Raw genomic sequence first — 18784 nt, 5'->3', positions numbered from 1 at the left:
GTCAGAGCTCTGTGCAGGTGTTCTTTATTTTTAGGGATGGTGTAATGCTCTTAGTTCCAACGAAGAAGACATTCTATTTACAGTTTCTGTCTGCATATGTAATGAATCTGAAATTAGCTCACTATTGCATGACTAAAAATCTTCTTGTACAAAGTCTCTGCCAATGCATCTATGCCAGTCCATCGTGTTGGCAACCAACAGGTATATACAAAAATGTCATATAAAAATATACAAACACTTGGATGAAGCAACCACCAGCCACTTGCATTATATTCGCATTTTATGGAGCGTCCTGTTTGCGTAGCAAGATCACATAACGTTACAATCACTCAAAAACATGTCCAGGCACATTTGGGCATTTGGGCTGGTATACAACACAACAGACACACAATTGATACCCCACCCACATACGATTGTGCAGATACACTTGTTTGTTTTGCTCAGATTTGCTCAGTCAGAAGCAGCTGCAGCAGGATTTACTCACTCGCTTCCAAAGCTGTCACCACATTTTTTACTCTCACAGAGCAAACACTTTCATGTGCATTTGGATATGCGGCGTGTGCTTGTGTGCTTATGTCTGTGTGAGAGCCATCTGTGTGTGTGTGTGTGTGTGTGTGTGTGTGTGTGCAAGAGAGAGCTTTGTTACTGTTTTTTTGTCTGTGTGAGTTTTGAAAGTCAGTGCAGGGTGCAGGAGCGACACCTCGGTGGGCTTTTCGCAGTTTTTGCTTCTGTCAGCACCCGCCACCACACACAAACACACACACACACACACACACACACACACACACACACACACACACACACACACACACAGATCAAATTGACCTGATCTTTTAAACAAGACACTACAGGTGTAGAGATATTTTGTAGATATTCGTAGAGATATTTTTTACATATAAAGTGGTGCGATTTCTGTTTGTCACACTTCACTGTTTAAGATAATCAAACTAATTTTAATATTAGTAACAAATAACACAAGTAAACACAACATGCAGTTTTTAAATGAAGGTAAAGGAAAACAAAATCCAAAACTACATGGCCCTGTGTAAAAAAGTGTTTGCCCCTAAACTCAATAACTGGTTGGGCCACCCTTAGCAACAACAACTGTATTTGCGATCACTTACAATGAGTCTGTTACTGCCCTGTGGAGGAATTTTGGTCACTCATCTATGCAGAATTGTTGTAATTCAGCCACACTAGAGGGTTTTCGAACCGCCATTTTAAGGTCATGGCACAGCATCTCAATAGGATTTAGATCAGGACTTTGACTAGGCCACTCCAAAGTCATTTTGTTTTTCTTCAGCCATTCAGAGGTGGACTTGCTGGTGTGTTGTGGATTATTGTCCTGCTGCACTTCAGCGTGAGGTCACGAACAGATGGCCGAACATTCTCCTTCAGGATGTTTTGGTAAACAGCTGAATTCATGGTTGTATTTATCACAGCAAGTCTTCCAGGTCCTGAAGCAGCAAAACAGCCCCAGACCATCACACTACCACCACCATATTTTACTGGTGGTATGATATTAATTTTCTGAAATGCAGTGTTACTTTTACACCAGACGTAATGGGACACACACCTTCCAAAAAGTTAAACTTTTGTCTCGTCGGTCCACAGAGTATTTTCCCAAAAGTCTTGGGGATCATTAAAATGTTTTCTGGCAAAACTGAGACGAGCCTTTATGTACTTTTCGCTTAGCAGCGGTTTTCGTCTTGGAACTTGCAGACCTTTTGTGCCCAGTCTCTTTCTTATGGTGGCGTCATGAACACTGACCTTAACTGAGGCAAGTGAGGCCTGCAATTCTTTGGATGTTGTTGTGGGGTCTTTTGTGACCTCTTGGATGAGTCGTCGCTGTGCTCTTGGGGTAATTTTGGTCGGCCAGTCACTCTTGGAAAGGTTCTCCACTGTTTCATGTTTTTGTCATTTGTGAATAATGGCTCACACTGTGGTTTGCTGGAGTCCCAATGCTTTAGAAATGGCTTGATAACCTTTTCCAGACTGATAGATCTCAATTACTTTCTTTCTCATTTGTTTCTAAATTTCTTTGGATCTCGGCATGATGTCTAGCTTTTGAGGATCTTTTGGTCTACTTCACTTGGTCAGGCAGGTCCTATTTAAAAGATTTCTTGATTGCGGACAGGTGTGGCAGTAATCAGGCCTGGAAGAAATTGCTAGAGAAATTGAACTCAGGTGTGATAAACCACAGTTTTAACAGGGGGGCAAACACTTTTTCACACAGGGCAATGTAGTTTTGGATTTTGTACATATATATGTACACTGTACCAATAATTTGGACAGTTTCTCCTCACTATGGTGTAAAAACTGTGTCATTGTGTAGATTCTGCGTCAGCATAAAATGTCTAACCTATTTTTTTGTTTAGTTCAAAAAGGACTATTTTAACCTCAGGTACATTCTCTAAACGTTGTGCAATGCTGTAAATAACATCTGAGTCAAGTCAAGAAGCCTGAGCCATGATCTTTTTTTTATTTGCTTTACCCTCAGACAGGAAGTTCCTGATTTCCACACAGGGTCTTATGGAAGTCTGGGTTCTTATAAGAGCTTAACTTAGCATTTGAGTTACAGGCTTACAGGAAAAGAAAGCTGACTTGCTTTTCCTTTTTTACCCTTTTTTATACTTGCTGTAGGGTCAAAATCGTAGTAGGATTTGTTATAAGAATTAGGGTATTGCTTTAATTGAAATTATGATTCAATATGTGTAAATCGTCGAAACTGTATACGTTCTGCGGGCAGATACAAACCAAAATTACTGCAGGAGTGACAACAATAACAATTTGACATATACAAACACACACACAAACACTACACACACTCTAGTTCTAATCTAGGGATAAATAGAAATGGAAAAACGAGATAGTGGCGAGCGTCTTTAAAAAGTTGGACATTGGACTTTAAAAACTGTTGAGTTTGTGTGTGTGTGTGTGTGTGTGTGTGTGTGTGTGTGTGTGTGTGTGTGTTTGATTTGTGAGAGACAGAGTATGCAGCAAGAATGCTGATCAGACATGGTCAAATATCATTTGGAATTCCAAGAACAAAAAAAAACACCCTTCATTTCTTACTTATAGCGTCGTAGATCGATTGTGTGGGTTCATTACATCTTGAAATCTGCTAGGAATTACAATACACTGTCAGGTGGTAGTCATTAAGAGGCACACACCAGTCATCACCGAATTTCTACAAAACAAACTGAAGAAGCAGGAAGTGTTTTTCAATTTGCGTGGACTCAGCATTAACAGCAAAGCAGTGATCGTTGTCCCAATTCACAGCAGAGGATGAAACCCACGGAAGCAAATTCACACACAATGATACGTAAGTGATAATTCAGGGTAAGGTGAGTGCTACAGGATGTTAGTGCACGTTGTGGAGGTGAAGAACGGCCCGAGGTGAAGCAGAGTATATTAAAATAGTGTTAAAAATAATGCTTACTTATTCATAGACGGCTCACAAACAGAGATAAAAAAAGGTCATAAAGTTACCTCTATTTACACGAGTTTTAAGAAATAGTTATTACAGACAACGAGAGTGTGTGTCATGTCTACTAATATTGAAGCAGTTGAAGTTAACTCCTAGTGCCATTTTTTTCTTTTTCTTTTATTGGAACGTTTTCTGTTAGTCGAATTCATCTTGTTCCTCTGCCCATTTATTAAAATCACTTAAGCAAAAATCCTCCAAGGAGCTCAATAAGGTTATTAGGAAATCTGTCTTACTTACTGTATGTGACTGGAGCTGTATATTACTCTGGTTTAGTTGTCGATAGTAACAAAGTAAATGCAATCCGTTACTGCACTTACGTAGCTTTTTCACGTATCTGTACTTCACTGAAGTATTTCCATACGGGGAGACTTTTACTGTAACTTCACTACATTTCAAAGTCAAGCACACAGCAAGCCACCAATCAGAGTACAGCATGCACTCTGTTTTAAACTTGGTGGTATCCAAGTTTATTAGATATCAATCAGTATTTGACACATTAATATTATTCTATTAATAGATTGGAGTTTTTTTTCCCATGAACTGAGTTAAGCGAATGACAAAAGTGATAGTAGGAACATTATAGCCAAAATACATAATAGTACTTTGGATACTTAAGTACTTTTATAAACAAATACTTGTGAAGTGAAAGTTTAAATGGAGCACTTTTACATTTAATAGAGTGATATTTTACAAACTGTAACCCTACTGTAACTCAAATACATGGTTTGTGTACTTCGTCCAGCACTGTTGTGGTTACAGGTGTTTTTAAGCACCACATTAATTTATATTCAACTGACCACACGTTAAATGTGTTCAATGCTCTGAACTCACACCCAAACTTCCAGCCAATCACAATCCAGCATTCTGACAGACCATCCAAATAAAAGACAAGACTTAGCAATGAGACAAAGTAACAGGAGGTTCGAAATGACCACTACATAAGAGCTGAACACAGAACAGGTTTACACATTAGGTAAACCAACCAATGATATTCCAGATATTGGAGATCCAAGGCGAAACATATGTGCAAGTGCTTGATTGGTACAAGTATTGATTTCGCACCCTTTTGTTTTTTGAGGCCTAGTGATGAAGCTCTCTTTATGCCAAAAATAGGAGACAGGGGATGAGCGACAATGGGATTACAGCAAACGGGAAAAGCCCAGATTTGTTGAGTTGGAGTGCTTTTTTGATCATTGTTTTGCTTTTTGTTTGGATGTTCTAGACTTAGTGTTTTGTTGCATTCTAGGGATGAAATAAGTTGTATGAGTAAGAAGGAGTGCGTGTGATAAGATGACATACACATGTAGATAGCACAATTCCTGTTGGAATAACAATATTTAAAAAGCCTTCTTTATCTGACACAAAGAATCATCAAAACACACCCACACATTGATGAAAACAGCATGCTGATCAAACAAAGCAGTAAAAATGTAAGCAATGCTACACACAGGCGCACACATACAAATGTTGGCACCCGGTTTCCAGCTGCAGCAGCACATTCCCGCCAGCTTTAATAGGCCTGGATGTGCCATTAGCGCCATGGCGTTAACCCGACCGAACCTGAGCTCTGCGCCGTTGTGAATTCCATGTAGTGGCGTCAAGGTCAAAGGTGAAAGCAGCCTTTAACATTGACAGGAAGTGCTTCATTTTAGTTGGGGCACTTTCTTTGCGCACCACGCCGCTCTTGATTTCACTCATCTTGGCCGAGAAGCACCTTTTTCTCACAGGAGACGCTGGGACAACTAAATTGTCCCCCCAGGGTTTTGGAGCCACTGGGGCGCCGCTCCATGTCTTATTACCGGCTCACAGGAAAGAGACGAAAAAAGAAAACCACAGCGTCTTCTCTGATTAGCTCGCCCAGCGACAACAAAACTCACCCACTCTCTGGGTAGGCAGCTGCTATAAAAATATAGCTATAGAGTGCAACACACACACACACACACACACACACACACACACACACACATGGCTATGCAAGCTGTGCATGCTATGAGAAACAGCTGGAGGCATTTGGCTTATAAGAATGGAGACGATAAGCATATGGTGTGTGGGTGTGTGTGAGAACTTCTGTGAATTAAGTTGCATATATGATTGTATAAAAACTTTACAAGCATTAAGCAAGTTAATAACAGGTTAATGATCAATCACAAGGGTGCCATTTTGCATCTATTCCAACCTTGCGAATGCACTTGTATGCTGCAGTATATGTATGTTTTCATACTAGGGTGATAGTTCATGAGTTCACAAGGTTGCGAGTATGCTATTTTGCATCTATTCAAAGAGGCAACTATGCAAATGTTGTAATTCGCTGGGGTGTACCTACGCAAGCATGTAAAAGGGCTGGCATCATAGTGTGCCTGTAAGTACAAGTAAGATGGTGTACTAGCATGCAAGTGTGTAAATAGTATGTGTGTATGCACGTGCCCTATTTAAGCAAGTATGTATTCCAATGTGATAGTTAGTTAGTAAGCTAGTATTATGAATGCAAGAGCACTATGTAAACAAGTATTTGTGTATGCAAGTTTGCTAGTAAACTAGTATGCACAGTATGTATGTATGTATGTATGTATGTATGTATGTATGTATGCAAGTGCACTAGAAAATGAGTACTGTATGTGTATACAAGTGCTCTATGTATGCATGTGTGCTTGTAAACTAGTATATATTTATGTATGCATGCAAGAGCAATTAGTAAATTATTGTGTGTCTATGCAAGTGCACTATGTAAACAAGTATGTATGTATGTATGCCTGCAAGTGTGCTCGTAAGCTAGTATTATGCATCCAAGTGCACTATGTAATAAAATGTGTTTATGCAAGTGCACTGTGTGTGTGTGTGTCTATGCAAGTGTGCTAGTATATAAGGCATGCAAATGCACTTATGCAAATGTGTATACAAGGGTGCTAGTAAACTAGTATTAGGTATACAAGAGCATTGTGCAAATATGCACGTGTGCAAATGCACTATGCAAACTACTATTTGTGTATGCAAGTGCACTAGTAAATGAGTATGCATGTATGCAAGTGCACTAAAGCTGGTATTATGTATATAAGTGCACTATGCATAAGCATGTATGTATGCAAGTGCACTATGAATAAAAGTATGAATGTATACAAGGGTGCTAGTAAACTAGTATTATGTATACAAGAGCATTGTGCAAATATGCACGTGTGCAAAATGCACTATGCAAACTACTATTTGTGTATGCAAGTGCACTAGTAAATGAGTATGCATGTATGCAAGTGCACTAAAGCTGGTATTATGTATATAAGTGCACTATGCATAAGTATGTATGTATGCAAGTGCACTATGAATAAAAGTATGAATGTATACAAGGGTGCTAGTAAACTAGTATTATGCATACAAGAGCATTGTGCAAATATGCACGTGTGCAAATGCACTGTGCAAACTACTATTTGTGTATGCAAGTGCACTAGCAAATGAGTACGCATGGTATGTATGCAAACGGTCGATGTGAACAAGTAAGTATATACAAGTGCACTATCAAACATACTAGTAAACTAGTAGTATTCAATTATGCAACTATGAAAATGTGCAAGTATGCAAGGGCATTATGCAATTAAGGACGTTCCTCTTTGTAGGCAAATTTGCATGTATACAAAAAACACAAATACTATGTTAATAAGTAAGGATGCTGCAACTACGCAGTGCATTCCCATTCTAACATGTAAGTATGTAAGGATGCATGTGCGCTAGTCAGGGAGTATACAGCTATCAAAGTTTGCTAGTATAGAAGAGCATCAGTGTTTATATAGATCGCTTGTAATTTACACAGTTATTCTTAGAGCCCATAAGGCTTGGCTGCTATGACCTATCGCAATGCAGAATTCAAGAACCCTGTTGTGGTATAAAACATCAGTGCCCATATGGTAAATGTTTTACCTAATGCTAATACCTTGTATAGGATAATTGCTCATAATTAGTCATGAAGAGCATTCCTCTGGCCCTCTAATCCTGCTGGTCTTTAACACAGGGCCTCAACCATCTCAATACTCCTGCTGTAGCCTGAAAGAGTAATCTCTTTCATCTCTTTCTCTATTCATTCCCCTTTTCTTTTTTCTTCTCTTATCCTGTCAGTCATGTCCTCCTCCAGCTAATTAGCTTGCTTCATCATGGCCTGGACTACAATGACGACAAAAAAAAGAAATCCTTCCGTTTCCCTACTATGCCCTCGAAGCGTACGGAAACAGTAACTAAGACAACAAATGAAAGTTTATAGGAATCATGTTTATGAGAAATGAAAAAGGAACAAAGGCCACCCGACCACAGGAAAGAGAGTGTTTGATGTGTATGGAAATAGCAGAATAAACTTGGACATTTTTTCAACCACAGAGGGGAAAAACACTTTTTTTTTTTTTTTTTTGTTTAAATAAGATTTGATCGAAATTTTATACCACTGTGATGCCCTTTCCTGGAGTATCATCAGAACGGTATGAACATGACGCTCATTGCGAATTTACTGACAAAGCAGTGGTGTTTTTTAAAATGTTTGTGAGTGTTGAGAGTGCTCCAAGACGATGCAGTGAACATAAACATTAAAAGTGCCATCATGCTCGAACCATCATCATCGAACAATCATTCTCAAAACATTAGACTCGAACCATCCAATCCATCATGCTCGAACCATCATACTCAATCCATTATGCTCAAACCTTTATCCTTTAACCATCACCCTCAATCATACTTGAACATTTATACTCAAACCGTGAGGCTCTGACTGTCATGCTCTAACTATCATCCTCAAACAATCACACTCTAACCATCATAGTCAATCGATCATACTTGAACCATCATCCTCAAATTTTTATGCTCAAACCAATACATTATATCATAATCATCATGCTTAAGCCACCATGTAAAGCTGCCGGGAATCATGCTTAAGCCACCATGCTCAAACCATCATCTTGTTTAATACAATCATTCTCAAACCATTATACTTGAACCATTATCAAACCATCCAAGCCATCATCCCCAACCATTATGCTTGAACCATCATACTCAAACCATCCAAACCATTATGCTCGAACCATCATACTTACTCCATCATGCTTGAATCATCAATTAAACAATTATACTCAAACCGTGATGCTCTGATTATCATTTTCAAACCATCATCCTCGAACCACTATAGTCAAACCATTATACTCAATCCATTATCCTAGAACTTTATACTCATACCATAATACTGAAACCATTCTACTTAAACCTTCCAAGCCATCATGCTTGTACCATCATTTTCAGGGTACAAGTACAAGCCACATTAATGAATATACAGCTCACTAGATGTAGTGGTTGGCAAGACTTTAATGAAATTAGCAAATGAACGAGCTGAACATTTTATGTACTGATAAAACCAGGAACGAGTGGTGGACGGCACAGTGCTACATGATGTGCTGGCAGAAAGAGAAAATGGCCTGAGTCCTAGTGAAAGTGGAACAGATTAACAGGTTTTGTTGGATTTTATATATATATATATATATATATATATATATATATATATATATATATATATATATATATATATATATATATATATATATATATATATATATAATGATAGCTACTACTGATCAAACCTGATTGGTCAAGCACACACAAACACACGCACACACACACAAAACCTTCCTATGTCATGTTGAGGAGCACAGTTTATGAATCTCCTCCCCTGAGAGAATTTTAAGTTTCTTGGCATTGTTTTGTCTAAATGAATACAGCAGACAAATCAAACTTGTATTAACTCAACTGTATGTCACAAACGTTTTTGCCCCTGAGTGTATTAACTCCTGATATATATATATATATATATATATATATATATATATATATATATATATATATATATATATATATATATATATAAAACACATATACATTCTTTTTTTTTTTTTTCAAGAACTGAAACCTGTGTCAGTTTCTTGGGGCTGAATTTAGAGGAATGGAAATTCAGGTTCCAATGAAAAGAGTCCATCTGAGTTGTGTTATGTATCGGCACTGTGTGACACAGCAGAAAACTGTTTTTTTTCTTCCTCAAACCCTCGTTTTCCATCCTTCGCTTTGCTGTTTTCTGACATTCTTTGGAATCATGAACTCGGACTGAAGTGGCCTGTAGAGATTACCCGAATGCTTCTACTGACTGTTTCACAAACACAGTTTTTTTTAGGACTTTCCACTGACATAATGATTACTGTAGATAAATCATGCAAACTGTAATCTCACTTACCAGATGGAAACATCTTGGCTTTTTGTGTAGATATTTTGTAATAAACTTTTTCATATAAAAGCTGGAGAATAAAAAAAAACCAAATCAGGTCCAATTTATTGTGAGGACATTTTTTGTTCACTGGTCCTCCAGGGCGCCAAATAAGTGTTACATGTTCATCTACTTGATTAAGATATAGAATCACTATATAGACTAAAAAAACCTTAACTGTATTATGTTGATTTTATTTTGATAACAGTGTATTCTGTGATATTTTATCCATCGTACACTACAGCAGATCAGCAGAATTTTGTATTCATTAAAAAACATAATCCTTAATTCATTTATTTAGAATTAGAATTGGTGTAGGTAATGTTATAGCAGCTACAAATGATTTGATTTTCTGCATTCTTCTGCGTATAATCAAGCCAAAATAAATAGCAGTGGTTAAAAAAATGTTAAATAAGATTTACAGAAAGTTGAGAGTAAACAGATTATAAACAGATAAACAGTGTGTATAATATATATATATATATATATATATATATATATATATATATATATATATATATATATATATATATATATATATATATATTATACACACAGGTGCAGCTCAATAAATTAGAATATCATTAAAAAGTTGATTTATTTTATAATTCAATACAAAAAGGGAAACTCATTTTATATGTATTCATCACACACAGACTGAGATATTTTAAGTGTTTATTCCTTTTAATTTGAATGATTATGGTTACAGCTAATAAAACCCCAAAATTCACAAAAAACAGAAATGTTGGACTACTGAAAAGTATGAACATGTACAGAACTCAATACTCGGTCGGGGCTCCCTTTGCATGAACTACTGCAGCAATGTGGCGTGGCATGGAGGTGATCGGTCTGTGACGCTGCTGACCTGTTGTGGATGCCCAGGTTGCTCTGATAGCGGCCTTCAGCTCTTATACCTTGTTGGGTCTGGTGTCTCATATCTTCCTCTCTAAAATACCCCATAGATTCTCTATGGGGTTTAGTTTGGGCGAGTTTGCTGGCCAATCAAGCACTTGGATACCATGGTCCTTAAACCAGGTATTAGTACTTTTGGCAGTGTGGGCAGGTGCCAAGTCTTGGAAATGGAAATTTCCAAGACTGCTCTAAAACTTCCTGGTAGACGGCTGTTCAGAAAGCACAAATGGTCAGGGGTTCACAAACCTTTCTCAATTTATTGTATATATGTGTTCACTCAAATACCTTTTGTTTTTTTTATATAGTAAAGGCTCATTCACCGGAATTTCTTTGGCAAAAGACTTAACAATTTTAACAGAAAATTCATATCATTCATGATTTTTACATTTGGAAGTTTTTTTTAGTAAAGAAATGCTTTTTTTTTTTTTTTATTTAAAGAAGGAACAAGCATGAAGCGTTCTTTTTTTTAAGGAAGGAAGTTTTTCATCACAAGAAAGTTTTTTGTGTTTTCAAGCACTGCAGCTTTTTCATGACAAGCTTTTTCTCTATTTGCAGTAACAAGATAAAAGTCAGTTTGTTCAGGTTATAGCAGCTGTAAACACTCATTCCCTCACAAGTACCTTTTTTCACTTTGTGGAAATAGAGTGCCGGTAAGAATCGTGGACACTAGAGACTCCTTGTCTCCTTGTTTCAATAAACAAGTTCCAACATAAACATCCAATAAACAAGATCCAATAAACACAAAAATAAATCTATTTAATGTGGAGCAAGCTGTTGCTTCAGAAGTATTGAAAACGTGGGCATTAAAAGTGAGAGCTGCTGTTACAGAAAGCGAGAAAAATTCGTCAGGATAACAATTATAGTAACAATTATATAATTATAGTCCCGCCCCTAATCTAGACCTAACCTACATTTTGTGTTAAGTGAGACATCTGATGAGTTTAAATGAAAACATATGAAAAATTAGCATCTGAAGAAAAAAAAAACTAGATTTGCTCTTTTTTTGGCTCAAATAACAGCAAAATAAATTCCTGGAACATAAAAGCTCAAATCTGTCCAATTTCATGCGACAATCTTGAGCACGTTATCGTCATAAAAAGTGTCTCGGAGTTGATATTAATATATTACTCACAGCCGTGTCTTGATTTCCTCCTGCAATCCCATGTTGTTTCGATCGCCTCCCTATTTCTCTCTAACATCTGTAACGAATAGCAGATGTGGACAATCGCTGACCTTAATGCTCTTAAAAGTCTCCCATATCTCCTTCTGTCTCACAGACACACACACACTCTTTCTTTACGAAATATGTTTCACATCAACACGCACACATTCTTTTTATTATTCTAAAATTTTTTTAACAATTTGAAATATGAATTTTCGGCTCGTTAAACGTTTCCAGGTTTTGATGTTAGTAACGTGGCCCCAGACTTCGATCCCAATACACATGAGGGAGTTTAATTGGGAACAGAACATGGAAAAGGGTTCACACCCTGTCCACTGGGTCATATCACAAACACATATGCACACACACACACACACACACACACACACCCATGTATATGGAATCGAATAACATACATGAACAATGCAAACAAATGAGGTTCACACCAAGCGATCATCTCTGAAGGGGTTTAATATGTCCCCCCGATGCTTCTTTTTGGAGGTGTATCAAACACACACACATACACACACCCGTACGCATTCCCCGACCCCGCCAAAGGTTCTTCAAACATAACACTCGTTCTGCGGAAAATCCCTGAGGAACCCGATGGAGCGTAGATCACATTCCTGCATTCATGAACAAACCAAGCAGAGCAGCAGGAGTTTGGGCTGTACAGAATTTATATCACGCTATATTACCATTAAAACAATATAAGAAATTGTTATACTGGGAGCTTTATGCGGGTTGTTGAATGACAGAATGAGAAAATAAACATCCAGAGGTGAAAATATGAGTATGTAGAAAGAAAGATCACCTTCTCTGGTATCGCATAATCTTGAGATAATATTTTTTTAAATTTGGGGGATTTAATGATTTATTTTGCTGGAAAGAGAGGGGAGGGGGTCTTGGGCATTGCTGGATGCTGGAGGGGATCAAAAATTATTTTAAAAAGTTATTTTCATTAAAAAAAAAGAAAGAATTGAAAAAGGCTGGAAGAATAAGAAAAATAAGATTGTAAAGTTTATATAATTGAAAAGTTTAGAAAAAAGAAAGGATTATGATAATGATGATGATGAAGATGACAATAATATTTTTAAAGTTCCCTGTAGATTTCCATACTGTGAAAAATGCTGATGAAGCCTAATGCAGCATCTGTTGAACACTCCCTGTTTTCTTTTTTTGGTCGGCCATTTCTGTCTCCATCGGCGTGAGAACTATTTCCTGTTTTCCTTTTCTTCTTTCTCTCCGTCTCCTAGAGCAAATCCAGATATCGATCCACTCCTCAAGTAACTTGTACTTCATAGTCGAGAACAAAATCTTTTATTTTACAAGTCATTTCATTAAAATCATCAGTTTATTGACTCCAGTTTGACTGGGTGATGTAGAGCTCAAATGCGGGGAAGTGCACCTGAAAAATTTGTAAATGTAAATTAGAGCCTGTGAAACGTGTGGAAACACCTGGACTTTTATGTTTTTTGAGACACATGCATGTTCTGTTTGCTTTTTTTACAGCAAAATTGCTAAAAGGTAAAAGGATACACAAATTGTGGACAGATGAGGGATTCTGAAACAACATGGCAGCCATTTCATACTTTAACACCATGTATTTCTGTTTGGATGCATGCACTCAAGCTCTGTAAGTTTTATTTAGAGATAGAATGAAATGTTATGGAATGACCTACTCAGTCACTGCACCTAAATCCTATTGAACTGCTCTGGAGTGAACTGGATTACAAGAAAGAGTCCAGACGAAATTGGATGGTGTTGGTGTATGGAATTGTAGCATTACATTCACCCAGAGTAAATCTCCAAACTTCCCTGCCACAGAACATCCCCAAATCATTCATTTTTCATCTCCATGTTTGACTGTGGAGGTGAGGCAGTCTGCTAACATCTTTCCTGTTCTCTGTTTTACACAAGTTCTTTTGTTAGAGAGAAAAATGTCAAATTTTGACTCATCTGTCCATAGAAATTTCTTCCATTCACTTATTGTCCATATATATATCTCTCTTTTGTATAATAAAATTTTTATATTCATTAAAAAACATTATTATTCTGATATACTGCATTCCTTCTCTTTTTTTGGTTTCTGCAACCAGAGAATGCTGACGTTTTCCCTTTTGAGTCTGTTTCTTCATTGGCTATTTTAGTTCTTTGGGAAAAGACTCTCTCTGAAAGTAATGATGGAAATTCCCAAATTAAATGTTTAATATATTTACAGGTTATGATTGATCTGCTCATCCCTACTACAAGTTGGGATAGACACCAATTATGGATATTAGTAATTTACTAATCATTTTCCAGCACTCTGACCAGGAGGCAGAAGCCCTGCTCTACAGGTAGTCCCTAAATATACAGGCTAGGTGGTTTCCTTTTAGTACAGCTTGAGAAATGAGCCATTTAACACCCTAAGTGTTAAAAAAGTACTTATGAGCATGATTTGTGACCATTCGAGTTTGAAACCTGATCACAAGCAGGCATGATCTCCTGGGGACATGACCACATAAACATCATTCCAGAGCGATCACCTGCATTAAGCTCTAACACTGTGATCCCTTAAAAAAAAAAATAAAAGCAGGGTTACGTTCTTTCTTTCATCCTCGTCATCCTATTTCCTCTCTCCACAGCACTTTCTAATTAAGATTAGCCTCGCTGGTAGAGAATCAGCCATTTTTATTATTTTAGCCGTAAAGATAAAACACACTGTCCAGTAATTTATGGCTGAAATGGTGTCATGAATCCCCAGTTTATTTCAGTATCAGTATTTTTCAAATGTCGTGAGTGCAGAAACCTTTCCATGAAACCCGAGATAAGCTTTTAAAGTGCATCTGGTGATTTAGTAGCGGATAAATGTTAATTTTTTTTAAATGAAATGTATACATCTATCATCATATTTGCACTTATTTAGCTTGAAAAAAGGATTTATTAACACCAATATGTGATAGTTTTGTTATAATATCAACACTTGAGGAAAACTGAGGAGATGCCTTTGTTGTTTTTTTTTTTTTTTTTGTTTGTTTGTTTTTTTTAACAGTAGGGAGTTACTGGAAGAGAAAACGCCGTATAGCCTGTTAGATAATTAGCATCAATAAACACGCTCAGCTGAAGCCTGGGGGAAAACACAGGTTTGCTAATTCTTCTTTCTGATTGGTCACATGTTTCTATAGTAGCAGCTTCATAGGTTCAATACTAATGCATTTGGCCTAATGTTAATTGTTTGCTATATGTATACTCACACACATCTGTATATACTTATGTGCTTTTTGAACATCCAATTCCACATTTACTCTCCGTTTGCTGTTAAAATAACCTCCACTCTTCTGGGAAGATGTTCCACTAGATTTTGAAGGGTGCTTTGTGGAGATTTGTGCTGATTCAGCTACAAGGGTGTTAGTAAAATCATGCACTGATGTACGTAAGATGAGGAGGCCTCTTCTATATGGGTTCACATTAATCCAAATAGAGTTGAGATCAGAGCTCAATAGCAGCAGATCTTCCACTCCAACCCATGTAAAGCAGATCTTTATGGAGCTGGAACAAGTTTAGTTCTCTTAGTTCAAAAAATGTCATGCTAATGCATCCAAAGACGTCCTGTACACATATAAGCCTCCAACTATGGCTAGGGTTAGTCAGGTGTCCCAATATTTTTGTCAATTATAATGTATAACCTTGTGAACTTTCGAGATATGATATCCTAAATATAATGCTTTTAAATATAACCCTGTCTCTCACATCTGCTGTTTTGACATTTTAAATCAACTAATTGCTTCCAAAGCTAGCTCTGCCCAGCACTAAATGTTGTACACGTACACACACACACACACACACACACACACACACACACACACACACACACACACACACACACACACACTCAGTCCACACACACTCAATGCAATGATTTTTACAGCTCCTTCATTAGCTTAGCCAGTGGAGCATGTTTCTGAACGCTCGTTCGGGGTTAGCGAGGTTGCAGCATCATCAGACTGGAAATGTTAACTCCGCTGCCTGCTCTGAAAGCCACAAGCTTTTTACATTTTTTTTTTCTTTAATAGCCTGTTTTTTTTTGTGGAAAAGAAAAGTGTGCTAATGTGACGCCTTGAATGGAATCCTAAACGTTACTGTTTGATGAAGCGAATTAGGAAAATGTAAATGCTGATAAGATAGGCGTGATGAGGAAAAATAGTACAGATTAGCGGAACATGCTGATGTAGAACACTGGGCAGCTAGCTAATGGGCTACTTAGCCATTAGTGCTGTAGGTTGGGGAGGATTGAGTGAGATTGGGTAATTAGTAGTTAATGATTTTAGGTAATTAGCCATCTCTACTGAAATCAATAGGATGCGCAAGAATCGCTTTAACTGCGTTATAAAGCTTGGATATTGTAGCATTACTCTTAAGCTTGTAACATCATTTTAAATGTTCTGGTGCAGCTTCAGTTTCTTCTTGATTAGAAGCAAGAACTTGCCTTGAAGAAATAAATAAAATCTGGGTAGAAAATAACAGTTGAAGAAGTAAATAGAGCCTTTTATTTGGTGTATGAAGAGTCCTTGCTAATTAATTTTTTTTACACAATTGCCTCAAACCTCAGCAAAGGACCCAGCATATTGTGTTAGTTTAGGCTTTTTTTTTTTTATTGTTTGTTAAACAGTATAATATGATTATAATATGGGGGGTGTTGAAGACATGGAGGTGTATGAATTGAAATGAGTATTGAGTCTGTGTTTAATACACAAGACATCGCTACTTTTGGAAGACACCTCGCGCTAACAATGTCCTATCCGTTATCTGATTAATCTGTGAAAAATAAATTTGAAATCCGGAATGGGACTGTCTAACATCTATACAGGACACTTTAGATTCACTGTTACAAATTGTCATGTCATTAAAGGGACATTTTTGGTAACTTTGGTACTATATTGACTGCACGTGACATCATGTGCTCGTTAAACAGCGAAAAATGCGAAATCTAAAATCTCCACCAACATGGACATGTCAAAACACTCAACACATTTTGATGTCACGAGGTTCGAGGTTCAGCTGTACCATGCTGCGATTAGTGTCAGACGCTATACCATGGTTATACCAAACATCGTTACCTGTGCAATAATAAATCTGTCAAATAAGAAGCAGGTTCCTGACTTCAGTCCGAAATGTTTTTTTTTTTTTTTGCAGAAACTCTTAAGTACACTTGAGGAATCCAGACAGTGTGTGCTGGTTTTGATAAACTGGTCCCCTTGGTGCAGTCCATGTTTGTGTGTGTGAGAGAAGCGTCTCCGAAACAGCTGGCAGGTCCATCCACAGACGCACTGACGAGAACCGGCCGATGATGAATAGCTGGGAGAGGTCGAAGGTCATGGGCTCGGCGTCCTGGTATGTGAGAAGGCAGACCACTAGGTTGGGCCTCTGTGTGTGTGTGTGTGTGTGTGTGTGATTAATATCACATTAGTTTGGAGGTCACTGAGTTGTATGAAGGGTTTTCTCACAGAAAGTGAGGAATACAGTTTAATGCATTGTGGACTAGGGGGCCTCCTTTTAGACACACACACACACACACACACACACACACACACACACACATACACACACACACACACACACACACACTACAACCACCAAAGAGGCTTAAAAGACACAACAGTAAGACTCACAGCTGGTGTCAGCACCCCAGTTGGATACATGCCTCTTTCTCTGTGTGTGCTTGTGCGTGTGTGTGTGTATGGGAGAGAGACAATAGGCTACATTTAAAGTATAATCGCGTGACTAACTTTGAAAAGACACCAAAAGAAAGACAAAAAAAGAATGGAGAGAAACCAGGAGAGAAGGGTGAGGAAGGAGAAAGAGGGGAGAGAGGGATAGAAGAATTGAAGAAGGAGTAGAGAAAAAATGGGAGGGGCACATGAAGAAAAATAAAGGGGGGGGGGGTAAGTGAGGAGAAGACAGAAGGAAGATGGAGAGAAATAAATAGGAAAAAATGGGGTTTGGAAGGGAGGGAAAAAAGCAATAAGAGGAACTAGCCTGAGGAGAGAGTGAAAAGTCGAGAGAGGGAAAGGAGGAGGAATGGAAACAGAAAAGAAGATGGATGAAGGAAATGGGGATAGTAAAGAAGGAGATTTATGGAAAATATTTATGGAGAAAGAATAGACAAGGGACAATGAAGAAAAGAAAGAGAAGTGCAGCCAAGTAGAAATGATAGAGGGGGTAGGAAGCTGAAAAGTGTTTTTAAAAAAAGGATGAGAATGATAGGTGAGAAAAGATGAGAGATAGAACAGATGGAAAACAGGTAATAGAGAGAATAAAAGAAAGGATAGAAAATTAAGTGTGGAGATATGACACAGGTGAAAGGAGCAACTAGGGAAAGGGGGATAGAGAAGGAGAATATTTAAGGAAATAAGAGGTAGGAAAGAAAAAAGAGATCTGAGGATATGTCAGGAAAAAAAGGAACACACTGAGGAAATTGCAGGGAAGAGGGGAGGAAAATAAAAAAATGGAGTATAGATTGAGAGAATAAAATTGAAGAACAAGAGGGGACAGAAAATTAGAAATAAAAGAAAGAATGAGGGAGAACTTAAAAGGAGGAAGAGAATGGGAGAGCAGGAATGGAAAAGAAACAGAAAGCAAGTTATAGAGAGAAAAAGAAAAAAGGAAAAATGGGTGAGGTTCAAATTAAGTACAAGAAAACTTTAGGTTGAGAGAGAGAGAGAGAGAGAGAGAGAGAGAGAGAGAGAGAGAGAGAGAGAGAGAGAGAGAGAGAGAGATCTGTTTCCTCTCTAAAATACAGAAGAAAAAAAGTGTGAGTACAGGTTATGAAGTTTATACAAAGGCCTTCAGTCAGGTGTCCTGTCATAAGGCTTACGCACTTGTGTGTGCATGTGACATTATCTCTCAAACACACATACACACATACCCAAGAGCGTTAGTAGTTCACATATGTCACAAAGTTCTCTCT

At 37.6% G+C, this 18784-nt stretch overlaps 1 protein-coding gene across 1 annotated transcript in view; it reads right to left on the bottom strand.

Moving 5' to 3' along the window:
• Window positions 1-11906, bottom strand: part of LOC310725533 (uncharacterized protein) — a 32788-nt gene extending 20882 nt beyond the window's left edge. The window contains exon 1 of the mRNA XM_083540553.1: window positions 11806-11906. Within this exon, the coding sequence (XP_083396679.1) occupies window positions 11806-11837 (32 nt within the window). The 5' untranslated portion in view covers window positions 11838-11906. The remainder of the gene's footprint in view (window positions 1-11805) is intronic.
• Window positions 11907-18784: the final 6878 nt, after the last annotated feature.

Source organism: Silurus aristotelis (assembly GCF_946808225.1).
Source record: "Silurus aristotelis genome assembly, chromosome: 4".
NCBI classification, from domain to species: Eukaryota; Metazoa; Chordata; class Actinopteri; order Siluriformes; family Siluridae; genus Silurus; species Silurus aristotelis.
Note: the sequence above shows the minus strand (reverse complement) of the source record. Positions and strands in the feature narration are given on the sequence as shown.